The sequence below is a fragment of the Panthera onca genome, chromosome A2, assembly GCF_046562875.1.
Source record: "Panthera onca isolate mPanOnc1 chromosome A2, mPanOnc1 haplotype 2, whole genome shotgun sequence".
Classification (NCBI taxonomy): domain Eukaryota; kingdom Metazoa; phylum Chordata; class Mammalia; order Carnivora; family Felidae; genus Panthera; species Panthera onca.
The window spans coordinates 139,526,578-139,547,530 of NC_138340.1; the positions used below are offsets into that span (position 1 = coordinate 139,526,578).

General features: G+C 37.5%; 1 protein-coding gene across 6 annotated transcripts in view; it reads right to left on the bottom strand.

The window, feature by feature from the left end:
• The window catches only part of CADPS2 (calcium dependent secretion activator 2), a 667,593-nt gene continuing 646,640 nt past the window's right edge, over nucleotides 1-20,953 (bottom strand). For 5 of the 6 annotated variants that reach the window (XM_081795061.1, XM_081795066.1, XM_078440056.2 and 2 more), the window contains 2 exons: nucleotides 6,729-6,833; nucleotides 1-978 (listed from right to left, as the gene is read on the bottom strand). In XM_081795061.1, the coding sequence (XP_081651187.1) occupies nucleotides 808-978; nucleotides 6,729-6,833 (276 nt within the window). In that variant the 3' untranslated portion in view covers nucleotides 1-807. The remainder of the gene's footprint in view (nucleotides 979-6,728; nucleotides 6,834-20,953) is intronic. The other variant, XM_081795062.1, reaches the window with a different exon arrangement.

The following is a 20,953-nucleotide window of genomic DNA, read 5'->3' on the forward strand; positions in this document are numbered from 1 at the left end:
AATTGTTGGGGTTTTTATAATACTGCAAACATTTTTTTTTTACTGCATTTAATTTACACAAGTCTAATAAATACAGGAGTGGTTTCGACCAAATAGATTTTTATTGCCTGCAAGCTGTTACACTTAGAAGTAGGAGAATATGGTATGTTGATGGCAGCACGTTTACTACCTTACACTTTGGGATTTTTTCTTACACTTGAAAGGAGGAATGTTCAGAATAAAACAAGACACAAGCTGATGGATAGTCTAGTCTATATTTGGGTTTGGCAGTCCTTGAAGCCTGCAGATGAACTCAGAATACTAAGAACAGAGGTTAAAGTTTTTACACACATCACAACAATGGCAAATTAACTACAAAAAAAAAAACCCCTCACACATAAATGATAAACTATTAAATACACACCACTTTAACAAGGGCACAATAGAGCTGGCACAGTGATCCAAGTAGCTTCTTCTCACAATGTCACATTATGAGAAATACATATCTCATTTCACACACAGGACACTACTTTGATGTAATTACAGACGGAAAAGTCAAATCTTCCAAAAAAACCAAAAAGTTATGTTCCAATCACAAAGCCAAAGCTCATTTTAGGTCAAACTACACAAAAGAGACTCATCTTTAAAAATCCCCCCAAACCAAGAAACTTGCCATTTTCCCCTTTAACTCTGCTTCCAGGTTCACTCTTTACAATGTGGAGTGAAATACCAGCATTTTTTTATTTGGTCCAAACAATCAATGTAATTACAAGGACAGGGTACAAAATAATGTCAAGGTCCTCCTTCCTCCCACAGAGCTGGGAGTTATTAGCCTTCTTCTTCATCACTGTCTTTCATGGTGATGCCCTGAAGTCCTCCTCCTTCCGAGACGGAGGCTGTAGCCTCCTCGACTGTTAAACGTCTGTGCAGAGTATCGTAGGTCTTACTGTTCAGTGTGCCTTCTAACACACCCTGAAGTCGGAAGTCCCTATAGGTTTTCTGGAAGAAGAAGAAAGACTTTGCTTAGATAGCTCACGAATTGTATGGATGGACGTCCGTATGTAGCCTCAGTTAGCATTTCAAAAATAATGTGGGACAATTCACTAATGGACTCAGATTGTAGCTGCCCATGTCAATCAACCTGTTGGTATATTTCTGGGGAGAAAAAGAAATGAGACCTCGGATCCTGCTTTTCAAAGTAGAATGACTCTGAATAGATCAAAATGTTCTGACAGATGACAAGTGAAAAATATTGCTAATGGCACAAACTTTACTATTTGGATAGCTTGAGACAAGGTAAAATGATAGGCACTTATGTACATTTTTAAATGAAGGAATTCTTAGTTTTTCAGTTGACATGTCTTTCCTTTAATACTGAAAAACACATTTTATGAAATGTATTAGCTTTTTGGGGGAAGTGTGGAGGGAGATAATTAATCCTATTATCAGTAAAAGAAGTTTGCATTTTCAGCATTTGTGAATTACAACATTTATTTATATGTACCACCGGTTAAAAATTTGTGTACACCCAGAAGTCTGGATGAATTCTGCCCTTTCCTTTTGAAATTCCCTTGGAATGTGAAGTGTCAAAATTCTGGTAGAAAGCTTCCACAGATGATAAATACAACATGTATTTATATTTTCTGTGAAAAGTCTATTATTTGATGTATTATATGTCAAAAATAGAACAAACGTCATGTTAATGTTTATAACATGAATCCTAAGAACAAGGACAGGAACAACAGAATTCTGGGTTCTGTGGCACTTAAGATATGTCACCTAGAAAGCATCGCTTATTTCACTGATCCCCTTATGTGCAATTTTCCTCATATAAGATTTTTTTCTGAGACTAAACAGGACTGGAATTTTATTAGTTTTTTTTTTTTTTTTTTAAATTGTGGGAAAAATCTAGAATTAGTTCAGTGTGGAAACAAAACACAAATGAAGATATCCCATTGTGTAGAGTCACTTCTAAGGCTGTTTTTAATGCTAAATATCTTTCCAGATTTTGTTTACTGTCCTGTGTTAGATTTAGAATATTAAACATTCACATTTTAATGGACTGGCCTCAAGTATCAGTATCAACATGCCACCATTGTTCTAAATGTTTCTAGTATGTACTTTTGTTGTTGTCTGCTTTACACTTAATAGATGAAAAAAGTCAAGTAAGAAGGAATGTTGTACTTTCTGGCCCAATATTACGACTCCAATAGCTGGAAATTAACATGAAGGCATGCTTGATTTCGTTCAACAGGATATATGGAAGGAAACTTTTAATATTCACACAGTTTCATTGAAGGTACTTATTCATATCAGGTAGGAAATGCTGATGAATAGCACCTTAATCCCCTTGATATACACACCTGGTTTACTAACAGATTTCGGGGAAGGAGCAAAATCATTACAAGGTTGTGGGGGCCGTTGGTATTTTCACATTTTCCTGTCTTTTTTAATCTGATGTATGCCCCATAGTATCATTATAAGTTTAAGAAGTGATATGCCGAAAGCAAGTATGGAGGGTGAATAATTTTTTTCTCATCTGGATCATTACTTGTTATAAATAAAATTCATATTTGAAAAGTCTACCACCTGTCCAAAAATAAACTGAATGGTGAGAAATGCTGTGGAGTATCAGAGGTATCTTAACAGCCCATAAAAATTTGATTCAGAGAGTGGTTTCTTAAATGATCAAAACTGTTTTTACTTACATTTTAATATTTTAAGATACTTACACCCCACTATCCTCATATTCTCTTTCTAAGGTGTTAATCTCATTATTACTAAGGTGGCACTCTCTTATACCAAAACCTCTGGTAATTTGCATCAAAACACATGGGAATGGCTCTGAAGGGTAAGTTTTATCCAGAAAATCTGGTAACTAATATACACAGTAGTATTACCCCAGAGATTTGTGTTCAATACTGTAACTGTTTAACAGTTTGATTAAAACTATGTCAAGTACACAAATTACTCCATGTACCTGACATGAAATATTGCATAATGCATCTGATATGAAATATTGTTCCGTTAACAATTATATACTGAGTTTAGAAGTCCTGCTTTTTTGTTTTATTAGAATTGACTTTTCTTAGACTTAGCTTAATTGTCAGTAAGTTGGCCAGGACAGATTTGTGTTGTAGATCTGCAGTCCTGTGAATCTGCTTTCTGATTTATGTGTAATTAAGACTCTACTGCCTTATTTTATCACCAAGCAACAGGTAGTTAGGGGAGCTGCAGGACAGGTATCCTTGTGATCTCTCTCTCTCTCTTTAGAATTCATAAAATATTATTGGCCCTTGGACATCCTCTGTGGCTGGCAATGAAGGTCTGCTTAGTTCTTATTTAAGACAAGGGCCTGCCATGGGGTGCTGTTCACTTGTCTTCCTATCTCCTAGTAAGAGCAGCTGATCTACGTTAACTGCTTTTAAATGTCATAGGGCCACTCGGGAGAACACAAATCCATCCGCCACTTTGAAGATTCTGTTTCTCCCCCTCCTTCAATAAATCATTCCGATGTTAAAACTGCGAATAATTTCATAGCCCTAAACTCTCTGTGAATCTGTTAGTGGAATTTGTTTTCTTCTCAGCGAGTGACATGAATGAACTGATTCGTATCTAAGTGTCTTTGTGGGCCAAAGTAGGCTGTAATATACATCTTGGTGGCATCTGGGTCTCCAGTGGGCAGAGAAGAATGACTGTGCCTGTAGAGTAAAAAAACAGAACAACTAGCAGTTTGGCTCCTTGGTAGAATGCACTACTCTGTAGTAACATGCTGGCTAGCACCGGGAGATGTGGATGGAAGGAAAGCCTACTCAGGGGCCTTCGCAATTGTATACATGTGCTTTTATACTTATTATTTTTTATTTTAGAGAGAGAGAGCGTGCAGGCATGCGAGTGGACAGGGGAGCGGCAGAGGGAGAGGGAGAGGGAGAGAGAATCTTAAGCAGGCTCCATGCTGTGGAGCCTGACATGGGACTCGATCTCATGACCGTAAGATCATGACCTGAGCCAAAAGCCAGAGTTGGACACTTAACCGACTGAGCCACCCAGGCACCCCTGTATACATGTGCTATTTAATAGCTTCTTAAATTCACTGAAAAATGAACATTACAAATATAACCATATAGGTTCTGAAGAATTATGAATCTATGTACGAAACTGGTTAAAGTCTGTTTATACTCAAAGTAGGAAACAATCAAAACATTAAATTATTAATTCATCCTGATTTTCTTTGTGAAAATAATAATTTTTAATTATTATATAAAGCTCTACAATTTGATAAAATGTATCAGCCAAAGAAAGCATTGGCTGAGTCTGGGGACCTGCCTGTGAAAAACAAAGCATGGAAAATCAAATATATTCATGAAATTTATTTCCATATTTATCAGTCTTGACTGTTGGTAGCCATAATGAAGAATATGTTAAACTAAGATAAATTGATTGGTGTAGAGTACAATGGAAATGCCACCGCATAATTCGTGACATTATCATTTTATTCTGCTAAAATATTCACTGGTGTTTGATCTTTAATTGTAATGACGTGTGAATATGAGAAGAGGAAGAACTTTGAAAGATGATGGGCTAATAAATAGAGATTTTTATTCTAAAAACAAAGTAGAGAGCTTAACAATCCAGCCAAAAATGCCAATCAGCTGAATACGTAATTTCTGACATCTTGAATGCAATAGATGTTAACTTGAAAATATGACTGATTGTAAGGTAAGCAGCTAATCCCAATATTAGTCACAGTACAGACTGCAACCTCAACATACACATATATGTAGAAGGTATACACAGATTCTGATTCTCTTTTATGAAAAACAAACTTCATTTGAAAGCTCTCCAAGTCACATTAATAGAACAAGAAAGTAACATTGCAGAATCGAAGGCAAATATGAACGTATTATTGTGCACTTTCGGTTTCTTTGTAAAACAAATAACACCTGGTAAGAAGTGTTCTGGACCAAAGTTATTTTTTCCATTGAAATGTCATATGTTCAGAGGTATTAAAAATTAGTGGGCGGCTATAATTTTACTTGTTCTTTATGACTAATCATGATTGCTATTACTGTGACATTATAGGTCTGGTTCTATGTTCCGGTAGATTTGCCAATTTCTCACTTTAGAACAGAACTTTCCTATTTATGGGTCTTTCTAATTTGTGATAACCTGTGTGTCTATGGCACAAAATAATCTGTATTCTAATTAGACTACAGGAACCTAGAGAATGATGGAAAATATTTTAATGTGGTTAAAACTTAATGATGTAATGCAATAGTTCCTCTCAAACTTTAACATCGGAATCACCTGGAGGACTTGTTAATATATAAATTGCTGGGCCCTAGAATCAGAGTTTCTGACTCAGCAGGTCTGGGGTAGGGCCCAATAATGTGTATGCCTAATGAGTTCCCAGGTGATGGTGATATAAGTCAGAAATGACACTTTGAGAACTACTGTGTGTCGCATATGCACATACATACACATAAATATAAACATACATATTTGTGCCTATATACACACACACTATATATATATGTATATATATGTGTGTGTGTGTGTGTGTATATATATATATATGTATATATATATGTGTGTATATATATATATGTATATATATATATATGTGTGTGTATGTATATATATATGTATATATATATATATGTGTGTGTATATATATATATATGTATGTTGCATTTGACAAATGGCACTAAAATGGAAGGTCATCTTTTCAAAAGAACAGCTGATTCTCAATAGCTTAGTGTTATGTTTTTGGTCATTAAGTAGGATTTGTCTCAATTTTAGGAAAAAGTTACACTTGGAGCAAATTTTGTGTTTCCATTAGAATTACGGAGTGTGAAAAATCATGTTAAATAATTATATATATTAATAAAATCACGTTAAGTAAATAAATATACTCAATAAATATAATACGTGTGTTATTACCTTTTCTTTTGAAGAGCAAAAGACAAAATGGCCTTAAGGGATGTGACACCTGTTGTTGGTTGGGATGTTCCCCAACACTCAAACTGACATCTCTTACGTGTCAGATGGGGCATGCTTCTAAAGAAGTTAGGCAATGACAATGTTACTTTTGTGTCAGGATATGACAAAATAACGGACACTCTCCTTATGCTGTAGGCCAATACAATTCCAAAGCCCTCATGGAGCACCTGGGTGGCTCAGTTGGTTAAGCACCAACTCCTGATTTCAGTTCAGGTTATGATCTCATGGTTGGTGAGATCAAGCCCGGCTGTGGGCTCTATGCTGACAGCGTGGAGCCTGCTTGGGATTCTCTCTCCCTCTCTCTCCTCCCCTCCCCAGCTTGCACATGAGTACATGCATGTGCGCACGTTCAAAAAAAAAAAAAGTCCTCATAATCATATGTGATCCTAATAAGCATGAAGCAAATGTATCAGGAGGAGAAAATATTTCTTTACCTAAGAAAATGAAGACGAAATTACTGTGGACCTACTACAATCAGGTAAATGTGCCAGAGGCTTTGTGTACATTGTCTTAAAATTTGACTACTGATAAAATATCTTTTATTTATTAGTGCAGAAAAATTTACATTTACTTGATAATCTAACTGAAAATGGAAGTAAACAGTGGCATAGCACTGCTGAGAGTGATGTTTTTAAAGTACTTACATCCACTCAGGTGTGTCACATACAATTTTCTTGTATGTCAATATCTAGCCATTATTCTTTATAGCTTGGTGGGCAATTCACATCTCAACACATTTTGTTTACCTTCACAATCTTGATGAGCGTCTTCAGTTGGTAAATATGAAGCTGAAGGTCTAATCTATCAGCCAACCAGACACAAATGACTTTCATGGAACTGCTGTACCATTGCTGGAAAGAAGGATGGGGGCGGAGGGGAGGAGAACAGAAAAGAAAACAGCCTCTGCAGTATTCATGTAACAGATTCGGTAATGAGGGGGTAATGAAACACTCTGAAATGACCACAGATCAGCACTCGAAGTCAATAATGCTATAATTTCCTGTTAACAGAATTCTATGTTTTGCTAGAAAATCTGCTAAGTTGACCTAGGCTGTTCTCTACATGAATTAACATAAGTCTTTCAGCTGTAACATATTCAAGGGAAACCGTGTTTTTGCACTTGCAGGCCTAGAGGCCTGCTTTGTAATTGGTAGGTAACAACGGGCACTAAATACATGGTATGGGACTGAATGGACTCCCAAACAGCAGGAAAAAGTAGGTAAATTACTTACAAAGGGAAATTTCTTATTAGCCCGTATGTTATGTAAAAATCAAAGAGTACATTTATGCCATGACACATGCAGTCAATACCTAGAAATAACGTTTTACAGAAGTGATGGTAAGACATCCTCAATCACACCTTTACCTAGTATCGTTAAGTATTTGCCAAGATGTTTTAAAACCACTGAAAATAAAGATGTGACGCGTGAGGAAGGAACATTATTCAGGATGGAATTGTTGTGTCTATAAGAGTAAAAAAGATGTCAGTTGACCAAATTATGAAAGGAAAGAATTGGTTTCATTTTACAAGTGTTTTTGGAGGGTTCGTAGTTTTTCCTCTGTTTATTACCACTTTCTTGAGAAGGAAACTGAAATTCTTCTCCAATGTAATTTCCTGCTCCTGTATAATGTCTACGAGTATAGAAGAAGAAATTTGTTCCTGTTTTTTTGTTTTTGTTTTTGTGTTTTAAAGGCAATCTGCCATTAGTGGTGACATTTTAAGGGATTCAGCACTACACGCTAGAACTAGGTTTAGGTAGTACTGGAAAATTAATAATGCTACTCATTCAGATAACAGTAAGAAATCAATCTCAAAGCCCATTCAGCACTTAGGAAATAACAAGAGTTTCATGAGAAAAGGGATTCTGTGTCTTGTTTGTAAACACAAACACAGTGACACAATACATCATGTACGTGTGGTACATATGTCTTAGGTATTCAAACACAGGAAAAAAATCATAAAAAATATTTTTCTTCTGTATTAAAATGACAAATTCAATTTCTAAGAGTACCATCACATGTTACAAGTAAGTCTGAAATTCATCTGGACTCGTATTTATTAACCTTGTTCTGACAAAATTTGGTATAAGAAATGGTATTTTAAGCATAAATTAAACATGAATTAGTTTCACATTTCATTAGACTTATTTCTATTAATTTAATACACTGAACACACATGCATAAAATGAGATAAGGTAATTAAAATGAGTAACTGATTTACTAAATATTATATCACATGGATGAATGGAAGTTTCAGGTTTTTAAAATGTGAGATAGGCTAGGATCTAAAAAAAATATTACTCATGTACCCGACTTTGCTCTTTCCTAATGACTGCTTTCTTAATTTTCAGGACATTTTTGTAAAAGTTATCAGAAATAAGATTTACAAAATAAGATACACTCCTCAATTCTTAAAAAAAAATAAACTGCTAATGAATTCAGTACTTCAGCTGACATATTAATTTCTACTGGTATTTAAATCCTATACTTCCTTATTTCAAATTATTTATAGCCTCAACCTCTTGAATTCTATTTTAATACACATAAACACTCCCAGGTATTGGTGATATTGAATATACTAAATTAAGACCCTCACCTCCACACCACTCTCCAGATAATTTGAAAGCTAAAATGTAGTCACAATGGTTGTAACTCTTAAATTATAGTCCTTTTGCAAGAGATAATATATTTTTTTTGTTGGGGGAAACAAAAGATGATATATGGTCTAGCATAACATACTAGCTAATCTGTCAGACTATAAAGTTACTATATTTATTGTAAGTTGTATGAATTTGAGGGAAATGAAAATCCTTTCTTAAAATTACTCCCTATGCATCTTTATGTTAAGAAATCCTTACACAATTTAAAATTAATTTAACTCATTTTCCCATTACACATCAATGATACTTATGATTAAGTGATAATCAAAAGGGCATTTAATGTAACACAGAAATTTATTATTAATATAACTTCTTTAACACAATGCCAAAATTATAACTTTAGAGAAAAATAAGTTGGGAATCAAATGATCTGAAGTTAACTATAAAAAGAGAGAAAAAGAGAAACACTCTTAAGTAAAAAAAGCTTAAGCTACTTTACCATCATCTTAGCTTTAAAGGCAACCAAATTATAAGGAACATTCTATATGAAAAATAATTCTATCAGATACAAATGCCTATTTTTTGGTCTCCAAGTCAAAGCATTTTGAAGATTTTCAGCTAAAACAAACAAATAATAAAGAGAAAGCAGTACTTTTGCTCAGAGTTTATGTTGTTACTAAGAACAAGCTAACAACAAAAAACCCACTAGGACTGCTTCTTTCTTGTATATGAGGAGATAGACACACACACACACACACACACGCACGCATGCACGCACACACATGCACGCACTACAAGCAAATAAATAAGCAAACAAATAAGCAAACAAACAAAACAAGCAAACGGAAATCTCCAGCAGTTTCCTATTTCTGGTGCTGGAATTGACATGTTCCTCTCTGGGGTGCTGCAATATGGTAGGTCCCATTTTTATATCTTGACAAAAAAGTCAAAGGTAGCTTGGCTGCATCTTCCCCCACCCCAAACAAAACCAACCCTTTAACATTACGAAGAAAAAAAGCATTCAAAAAGAGTGAATGTCCAGTAAAGTGTGAATGTTAGAAAATGTCCTTTCATTTTGGAAAAGTTAATTTTATAAAACAATTGGGTGGACGATTCACTTTTCCCTTCAGGGGACGACAAGGAAGGGGCGCTGTGGTCTGCACTGAAGTCATGGGTATGGCATTACTGCTTCTTTCTTTGCTTTGGTCTACTTAGGAATAAAGCAGTAAGTGTATATTCTACATTTTTTCTACATCACTCCATGACAGCAGCCTACCACTTTAACAAAAAAATATGTCTTTTTTTTTCTTTTTGTGGTTCATTCAACTCCTGTAAGGGCATGCATTACTCACTTCATTTTCTTGAGATATTTCTTTTAAAGCAAAAATAAAAGAAAAGGAAAGGCTAGGGTTGACTCTGTGAGACCCCTGTATTTATTCACACTTATTGTGCATGACTGTAGACTGGTAAATCATATTAGCAGCCCGTCTCCCCATCAAGCTGCTACTTGCTTTCCAGCCCTGGGAAGGTTCAACAAATCAACAGGAGCACGGAAAACAGAACATCAGTCTAATCTAGTGTTTAAGGTGAAGTTTTCAAACCCAATCTAAGAAGATCTTTAGAGCAAGCAACAAGCTGAAGGGCTCAGAAGGTGGTATTGACAATGAAAGATTGTTGAAATATTGAGAAGCGCAGCACTTGTGCATTTTTAATAACAAGAGGGTCAACAAGGACACAGCTCCCTCAGTGCCAGGAGTTGCCACTGACTATGGAAATTGCCACACCAGGGCTATAAATGCTTGCAGTTCATCAGCTTTCTTAAACAGTTCATCAGCTTTCTTAAACACCCTGAACCCCCTCAGTGGACCTTTAGTCTTGAATTAACAAACCAAAGCAATGAAAGAGGGTGCAGTCTGAATGGCTGGCATTGATCCCCAACTGTGTCAGCACTGCTACAGGCCCTGAAAAACTCTCTCCATTGTCAATAGAAATTGACAAACCTCCTCTCCTAAATAGTGCAGCTGAGCCGGGCGGGATCCACGCAGCTGTAAAGGGCTCTGCTCTTGGGGCCGGGGAGCACTAACAATGGAACAAGCATGAGCTCTTTGTCAGTCCCAGACTCGGCAATTTTCTAACAAGGATTAAAGTTGTTTCTCCGCGGTGCTGGTGAAAAGAGATTTAGCAACATACCGTGCTTTCTTCATGCAAGTTAAAGAGAAGTAGTTAAGGAATTTCATTATTCTGTTGACTAGTGGAAATATAAAACAAATATATTAAATATGCAAACTCCCTTTTCTGCCTAATTTATAACATTTTGGAGGATGATTCAATTAAATGTAACACTTATTGCCTGGAAACAAGCACTTCACATTTATTTTGGAAGTTTTATTTTCAAAAAGTCCAGCTGCTGGCCACCTGGAATGAGGTCTCAATACATACTAATGCACAATGCCTTTAGACCCTCTGTGGCTGATATTCCTAAATCTGAACCACAAGACCACATAGGGTGTATATATCACGGCTGCTTCGAGCAAATGATTTCTGTCAGAATGTGGCTTCTGATGATGATGGCAAGGCAAAAATAGCTGCTTTGCTAGGGAACAAATCTGTGATATATTTTCTGCTTAAGTGTTTAGCTTTTTATTGATTATGAATTGGTACAACTAGTTGATATATTTTCATTCTTCTCCAGCTAGGCTCAGCTCAATAGGTGAACAACAGAAAAAAAAAAAAAAAAAAAAAAAAAGAAAGCCAACAGTTTTTAGTGCACTAAGATATGGAACGGCTAAATTTCCAGTGTGTATGTATTTCTTCATTTATTTCAGGGGAAGCTGTCGGTTTTATAAGTGTTGAGTCACCAAGTTCAACCACAATACCATCTAGAAAATACCACCTTAGGAAATAGGTACCTTTTAAATGCCAAGTTGAATTGAATAAAATAACAAATGGTATTTTTTAAATGCTGAAGGTTTTGATAAGTTGATAAATATAAGGCATTCTTTAGTATCATTTTGTAGCTTTGGAGAGCAACAAAATATTTAGAAACATTAATGCCCCACTAAATATAAATGCTTCACTGTACATTGAGTGTCTCTTTTGTCAACACTGCATCTATTTAACAGAACTAAATTCATGGCCAGTCACTTCCCATTTCTAAACACTAAAGTACAAATTTTATATTTATGGTAAATTTGAAACAGTAACACCAACACTTCCCTCCTCTATATGAGGCATCCCACTGAAACGATGCTATGCGTTTCCACAAAACAGACCCCTGAAACACCAGCATCTATAAAGTTTTAAGTGCAGATTTTTTGTTGGCTTGGAATAGGAGCGAGGGCAACATTTTGGGAAAACTGAAACCAGTCTCTTACGGTTAAAAATACAGAAGTGTTCAACCCACCCTATACCCATCAAGCCTCCCAGCTAGACCCAGAACTATTCGTGGGGGAAAAATAGAGGCTTGGGTCTGAACGTGGAAGCGGAGGGCTGGCTGTCAACACAGCACACAGAAGCTGAGAGGGGAAAAGGGCCAGCACCTTCTATGCTCTGTCTGCCTGACCGAGCTGGTCAGGGTTTCCTCTGTCTCAGTCTTCTCATCTGTAATATGAAGGGTAGAGTCTGTGAACCTGGCTTTTAAATAAGAAGATTCTGATGTTCTCCCAAAATACTATGATATTAGACTTGATCATCAGAATAAAGGGCATGATTAGAACCAATACAGCTTGTGATTCTTGTAAAAAATGAACTGCAGGGAAAAGCCAAATTATCACACTTTTTCTTTCTACATGGTGCTAAAATACAGCTTTATTCTTCAAAAGAAAAAAAAATGCAAGCCTAGAGCTCCAGAACTTTCTATCACCTGTTATTTTGTTTGTTATTAACTCACTCATTTTGGCCTTTTAACAAAGTGCAAATACATTATAAACAGGAAAAGTGTAATGAGGAGTGAATGAGATTTCTCAAGAACTGTGAGGTACAGTTACTCATTTCCATTCTTTTATGAATTCGGATTATAAAGCCATCTGATTTTTTAAGTTCTCCCTGGGAAATTTAATGCATCAGTTAAAATTTCATTTACTTCTGAGAACAACCTTAACGAGATGGCTGTTATTTTTCCTATTTTGCATATGTGGAAACTGAGCTTATATAGGTAGGAAACTGAGTTTAGATTAAGCGTCTTATTTGGATTTATACAATAGGTATGCATGGCAAGGTTAGATTTATATCTTATCTATATGGATACATGATTCAGAGTCTGTACTCATGACTGCTAGGTTATTCCAGTCCCTTCTAGAAAACAGTCTGTTCTGTCAATAAAATCTCTGATTCTTTAAGGGCAGTTTGCTGCTTCCAGCAGACAACTAAGAAAACCACCTCTACCCTTCCTGGGGGTTCCTGATCATTACTGTAATACAGGATTGTGAAGTAAACAGGAAATGCTTATTAATTGTTTCAAATAAGTCTACCACACTTCCTTGCAAGTGAATGCAAGCTGTGTTTCCAAAGACCAAAGATATTTTTAAACCTAATAATGTAATAGGTAATGTAAATCAATTCTTTCAAGAACCACACTCCCTTAGGATAACGGACCAAGTGGTTCTTCTGCTATGCCTTTCCCACATGTCCCATTCTTAAGACTTTAAATAATCTCTATGTCCAATGTGGTGCTTGAACTCACCACCCAGAGATCAAGAGTTGCAGGAGCTACTGACTGAGCCACGCAGGCGCCCCACACCATGCCACCCTATTCTTAAGATGTTTTAAGGTGCCATACACCTTAATGCTTAGGAATACTGGGAAGGGGTTTTTTTCCCCCCACTATAACAAAACAAGGCAATGTAGGAAAAAAGATCCTTGGTTTACTCACAAAGGGACTTGATCTATATACGCAGCTTTTTTCATGTGTTTTTATTAACATAGAGCAGAGAAGCATTTGATTCATGTCATTTTTCTTCCATATTCAATAATAACCTGACATGCAGGGTGGTTTTCATTTTCTAGTCTATCAGGAAGTCTACAAAAGAGAGTTTATGAGCATTTTGATGCCTGTTAAGAAAATGTAAAAAGTGCTTATAACACGGAAAGATTGGCATAGAGTTGGTACCTAATAAATGTTTGTTGAATGCTAGAAAAACTTTCCTATTCTTGAAGTTCAATACTTTTCCCCCCATACTATTTTTTTTTTATTTTGAGAGAGAAAGAGAGACAGAGAGTGCACACACAAGCAAGCAGGGGAAGGGCAGAGAGAGAGAGAGACAGAGGATCCCAAGCAGCCTCCACACTGTCGGCACAGAGCCCAATGCAAGGCTCAATTCTATGAACCATGAGATCATGACCTGAGCAGAAACCAAGAGTTGGACACTTAACCGAATGAGCCACCCAGGTGCCACCATATTTTTTTGTGTGTTTAAAAAAAAGTTAGGGGTGCCTGGCTAGCTCAGTCAGTAGAGCATCCAACTCTTGATCTCTGGGTCATGAGTTTGAGCCCCACATTGGGTGTAGAGATTACTTAAAAAAAACTGACACAAAATGTGTAAATACCAAGATATTTCTAGATGAATTAGATCTTCTTAAGTTACAAAATACAAGTTACATAACAGGATAAGTTCCATAAACTGGGAGTTGTACAAGCACATTTCATTAATCGAAAATTCCCTTCATTCCAAAATGTCCTGGAAATAGTATTATCAAACTAGCCTATCTTTTCCCAAGCTACACAAAGAGCATTGACATCAATACTGTTCTTTATTCTTCATTATTATCAAGTAGGCAAGTGCCTCTGTAAGTTTATTCTGGGGCCCTTTTCCTGGTGTTAAAAAGATTCATTACAAAGTGAAAGTTTCAGATAATCAGCTGTTCCCCTCTCTCCTACTTCATGACAAATAATGGGATGCATGCTGGTTTGACTAATTTTTTGACTTAAATGACTAATCATTGGCTTGGCCAAACTCAGTAGTCAGTCCAGTTATATTGCTGTAGGTACCAGTTTGGGGCACATAGTCTCTGAATGGTTCATTTGGGCACTATGACCTTTTCATCTGGTTCAATGAGGCATTTTGGTACACGATTTTGGTCAGGATTGCATTTAAATTCATAATGCAGTATCTGAATAAAAATAGGTATCAGACTCCTGGAAGGGCTTGTATTGGATGGCACAAGCTGCAGAGAAAAATCTAGGCCTGAGGATTAACTATTAGTAGGTCTTCCTGGAAACTGAAACTGAAGTTTCCTTACAGAAATGGGAGACCGTCATTTCAAAATGACTTTTGGAGAGTGCTGTAAGGACTGAACTCACTAGCTACCATCCTCCATGGCAGCTCCAGGAGTCTCCAACTCCTGGCTCACTCTCACAGGATCCATCCCTAGCAAATGGAAAGACCCGGTCCCCTGCTGCATGTTGGGGTTCTCTAAGTCTGGGATTTCTGGTCACGTCAGTCCCTCCGTCTGGACTTCTATCCCAAAGTATGCTTCCCCAGCCAGATCCACCCACGTCAGCCTTTGAAACTCATTTCAACCATTACTTCTGCTAGGAAGCCAACACTATCTCCTACTAGGCAGAATTAGACGCTCTTACAGTTCCTGCTCCTAGAACTCTGTACCGACATCTATATAAATATTGCACCATGTGCTATACATCTGTCTCAATGGGCTATGTGTAAACGCAAGGCAGCAACCAAGTCTTATTTTTACTGCTATCTCCAGCCCTTCACAGACTGGCACATAGCATGCATTGCATATTTGTCGAAGGACTAGAATGCTTTAGAATACTTGGAGATATAAAGTGCTACATACGTAATAGTGAGAGTGAGGTTTTTTTTTCTCTCTCTTTTTTTTTTTTAACGTTTATTTATTTTTGAGACAGAGAGAGATGGAGTACGAACAGGGGAGGGGCAGAGAGAGAGAGGGAGACACAGAATCAGAAGCAGGCTCCAGGCTCTGAGCCATCAGCCCAGAGCCCAACGCGGGGCTCGAACTCACGGACCGTGATATCATGACCTGAGCTGAAGTCGGACGCTTAACTGACTGAGCCACCCAGGTGCCCCGAGAGTGAGGTTTTTAATAGAGAAAGGATAGGAGAGTATCAGAGCCAGTTTGTTGATTTGAATGGCATGTCTCGTTGATAGAGAAATAATTTAATAGATGTGAAAGTTGTAGAAATCACCAAAAAGTAAATGATGGCGTTTAGCTAAAAAAACTTAACATAGGACTAAAACGGAGCTTTAAATGTGACCGTCTAATTTCACATAAGTGATGAATTAAATAAAGGAGAAAGTACTGTAAACTAACAAACCCCTAGGTCTAGGACATACACGAGTATCCACCTACATAGTTTACAGACACCAGATCTAATACCACGTGTTCAGGTGTTGATGTGCTCGGCTCTGGGAGTCTGTCATGCAAGCAGGGAGCTGCCTCACCAGCATATGCCCTGGGGTACTGGGCCCCATTCCTACAGGTTATTGAGGGCTGTGGAGCCTATCTGGAGGACGGCTGGCAGTGCTGCCTGTGCATTTTGACCACCAAGTGACATGTCCTGGGTGACTTCTATACTTGCTGGTTTTGTACAAGAGCTCTTTTTTTTTTTTTTTTTAAAGGCAGAAAAGTATCACTGCTATGGCATTGTTGGTTTCAGTCTAAGGGAACGTGACAACTCTCCTGGGACCTGAAACAAGCCTGGCTTTTGAGCAAAGAACTCACGAAGGGTAAAGAGGAAGAGTGTGCCCTTATCTTGCAGTCATGGCGTTTGATACTGCAAACAGTGGAGCTGTGTGGGGATGAACCTTGCACCGGCCCTAATTTTTGGCAAGTTTCCAATCTTCCACTTGACACAGATAAATAAATGAATTTCTTGAATCACTATTATCTCTCTTGGAAGGGAATTAAATTTTAGTTTTCCATAATACACCCATTTCAAAGAAAATATGTTAATGTTAATTCTGGAGATGAAAATGTCAAACATTTTAATGAGAAATTAACTTTTTCAAAAGGCCCATTTGATCATAAGAATGTAAGCTTCTTTAAGACAGGGACTTGGTGTATCCTGTTTAACGCTGCCACATAGCATGTGGCCTCTACAAAATAAATACTTGGGGGGGGGGGGTTGAATAAATGGTTAATAAGGGGAGTTTCAATTTCCTACTTTAATTAGAATCCCATCGTCACTGTGACAGAGATATCCATCTGTGTGGGATAAAACAATGCCAAATGTTTTTTTAATGTTTATTTTTGAGAGAGGGAGAGAGAGAGAGAGAGAGAGAGAGAGAGAGAGAGAGGCAGAGAGAGAGGGGCACAGATGATCCAAAGCGGGCTCTGTGCTAACAGCCTAGAGCCCAATGTGGGGCTCAAACTCACTGTGAGATCATGACCTGAGCTGAAGTAGGATGCTGAACCGACTGAGCCACCCAGGGGCCCCCAGGCCAAACCTTTCGGTTCCAGTATTCACCACTATCGCATACACTATCCCATACACATGGAGTGAATGGGAGGTTTCCTCATGCATCCAACACATCAACTGAACGGACATTCTACATCAATAAACATACACATTATATGCGTATAGTATGGGCAGTCACTGAGGGGAAAGCCAACAAAAGGAGCTGTGGGGAGTATACAGAACCAAATTTCTGAGGATCTGCAGAGGAAAAGTATGGGGACGCTATATATTAGACTGTGTAAGTAGGAACGTGGCTTGAAAGAATCTTGTTCAACCACATTCAAACACTGCATCCCATTCCTGACTCAAAACCCTAAGCATGACAGAGAACGCTTAGAGAAGTTTCAAAGGACAACTCCGAAGATGATTAGAGGGCTAGGAAAGGGGCCTATGAAGAGAAGTTAAACAAACAGGGATTATTTATCCTGGAGTAGACAAGTATGACAAGTGCCTTAATAACAGTCTTCATATATAGGAAGGATTATTCCCTAGAGGATGCTGGCTACCTGCTTTTTCTCCACCAAGAGGAAAAGGGAAAATGGGTTTAAAAACTAGCATGAAAGTTTAGGTGAGATGGGGATAGAATTTTATTTCAAACAAAATATTCTGCTTGTATGAACACAGTAAAATTTAGACGGTCTCTTACTTAGGGCTGGGCCGTAATCAGGAAATTAAGTAAGGGCTCTCTCTAGGTGCTGGTAAGTACCTTTGGATATTATTCTTTTATAGAGTTTCCTTTCAATGCATTCAGTAGACACATCGAATAATGGTTTGCCACAACAACTCCTTCCTTACACAGATTTTTTTTTTTTTTCCAGTTGGACTTAGTTAACGGTGGCTGGCAGTCTGGCTGGCTGTCACTGCTGTGTCCACTCATGAGAGGCACTGCCAGGGATGCAGGGAAGGCTTGCACAGGAGGGGGCTGACAGAGGAGGAGCTCAAAAAGCCACCACGGGGAAGTGGCCTGAGGCCGTGTGACATTTGCTGATGAAGTTAGGTTGGAAGAGAAGGAGAGTAGTAGTCACCAGTTCTATGAAAACATTGCACTGGTCAACTGACAGAGACACTGGTCTCAGGGGAGTCCCGGGTATTTTTAGTAATAAGTCACTGGTGGCCAGTCGCAGTACAAGCATGTAAAATCACTGCAGAGACACCAGGCTCTGCGTGGAGAAGCCACAATTTCCAGACTGTCTTAAATGTGGAAGTGGCATGAAATCAACACTAAATAACTTCTAAAACGCTCAATGTGCTGCTTGTGATCATTTCAACCATCTTTTAGAGCATCAGTCCAGGGAATATTCTAACTTCCTTCAGTGACCATTAAGTCGTTGTTATTGGCTTGGGTGAATGAATGCTGATGTACATTTACACATTTGGGGTTTAGAAAAATGTCTCCATGAAAATGAAAGTTTTGTCATCTTCCATTCATCAGGGACAATTTTACCCTCGCTAAGAGAGGTTACGTGATCAACAATTTTTTTTTCTTCCTATTCAAGCACAACCTCAGATCAGTTCACATGTGAGATTTTCTTTCTTTCTTTCTTTCTCTTTTTTTTTAAATTCTGAGCACAATTAAAGGTGAGTTAAGGCTCTGGTGGAAATCTAAAGAGCATCGGCAAATCTGAGCACTGCTCAGCTTCTGAATTGCTTTTTCCACTTCTCAGTTCTTTTAAATGGTTTTCTATGGCAGGGACATTTTTCTTAATTAGTCACAGCTAATTAGTGTTCTGGCATAGACAAGCAATCAGAAATGTCAGAGCTGCGAGGCTACATCTCCCTAATCCTTTGATAATAATTTAGCCTCCTGGGAGGGCCCCAAGCTGCGGTAAGTAGTGACTGACAATAAGGCAAAATTAGGTGGGCAGCAGACCATTAGGATAGAAAAATAAAAAGCACTACCCAGTCCTGCTGAGCACCATCAGGCAACTAACTGCACTGCCAGATGAGGTGCCTGTTTAAGCCTGTGTTGTTAATTAGCTGATTCTACAGACCTGCCACATATGTCCAGGTGCCTCATGCAAAGACGTCTATTTCTGGGAATGTGCCAAATGACCATTGTGTTCATGATCACATTTCAGGAATATAAGGAAGAAGCCCACATATTTCTTGAAGATTCTTTTGAGTTATCAAAGAAATAAGATCAACACGCTACAATACACTTTCTCTCGGAGTTTCTTTTAGGCAATTAGGCACGTGTATCTCAAGTTTCCCAGGTTTTAATTCACCAACAGCTTAGATTCAAATGAGGGCCTCTGGCGGCGCTGGGCTGCGTCTGGACTTGCCAGAGCTATTCGGGCACCCACCGTACATCAAAAAGTAGACTCTTCAATAAATTCTTATACTTACAAATAATAGCTTAACATTAAAATAAAGGTTATTAACAAAAAGGAACCAGACAGCCGTAATTCGAGAGCAGAGGTTTTAAACAGAAACAAACTCTGAGGAAACAAACCGCTAAGGAGCAAGCTGTGGAGGGCGTTTACTGAGGCAGACAAGATGCTCCGCAGAACACGTCTGACTAGGACTATCTTAAAAGAGGTCAAACGACTTCAGCGTGAGACCAAATACTGTAGGTAAAATGAAGCAGAAATATAGACAATTAAACACAAAAACCCAAACACCTGGGGAACAATGTATCAAAGCCACTAACAGTGTCAAAAGTAACACAGATAACAAATGGAGATCAAACTTTTTATCTACCTTTAGGACGCAATGAAGTACTAAACCATGTTTAGTCTGTGGCACAACCATGTTTAGAAATACATTACCTCAAATAGCCTCGAGTCCATCATTGAACGTATTATCCAGCCTTTCCTATCGATGAAGGAACATAATGGCTATGATATGAGAGTGATATTAACCTTTAATTTTGATTGGTGACAGGAAAATCATGGTTGGGCATAATGGTCTGACAGTTAATGTTTTATATTTGAATTCTTTTTATACAGAGGCAAAACCAAAGAGAACATCCTCTGTAATGGGAATCTAGACTGATTTATGTAGTTTATAGAACTTCCTAGTCATTTGAAAGTAAAAGATTATTGAAAAGAAAACTGCTCTTTTTAAATTAACATTCACATACTAGAGAATATACCTATAATATCTTAGAATTATAAGAAACGCAAGAAGACAAAGAAGTTTTCAGTCTTACTGGGCTGCAGCCTGCATTCCCAATAAAGAGGCTGATTGCATACACAAAGAAATTTATCCAAAGGACTGAAAAAGTAGAGTCAGCTTTAAATACGTATAATGGAGGGCATCACGGTAGGAAAGTTTCATCTAGCAGCCACTATTATCCAAGCTCTGTTGATTTCAACTATTCTTGTGAAAATCAACATGATAATAAACTGAATCTTTAAGGAAGTTAAGAACAGTAGTGCTGATCTTACTGAGGATGAATAAATTCTGGAGTCACAAAGTTTGGGCGCTGGTGTGAAACTGCATTCAAAAATTCTGAGCATTTCTGCCCTTTCTTATTTCAGAGCCAGAGACGAGAGCACAGAAATGGAAAATGACTTTTATTTTGAGAAATATATTCTCTTGTCATAGGTTCAGTTTGTTTTTTCTTCGTATGTTATCGTATCTTAGGATGGCTACCGAATTCACGTAGATAGTGTAGGTCAGTTTTACTTAACAGTGTTTAATGTAGAGTTGCTTTACTGAAAAGAATTCTTTTCAAGGAAAAGTCCTGAGAAATTAATCCTTTATAAAAAACTATTTGGATGAATATAACTGATTAACTAGCATTTAAAGAATTACTTTTAATTTTATAAGACATCACCACAATATTTAAAAAAAATCTCATTGAGATGAAACTCCTCAACAATTAAATATTTAATCAGTTTATAACACATGAGAACATTTAATCTGCATGATTTACCAATTAAGTACTGCACCCTGATGTGTCTTCAGCAACATGAGAGCTGAAATGAAA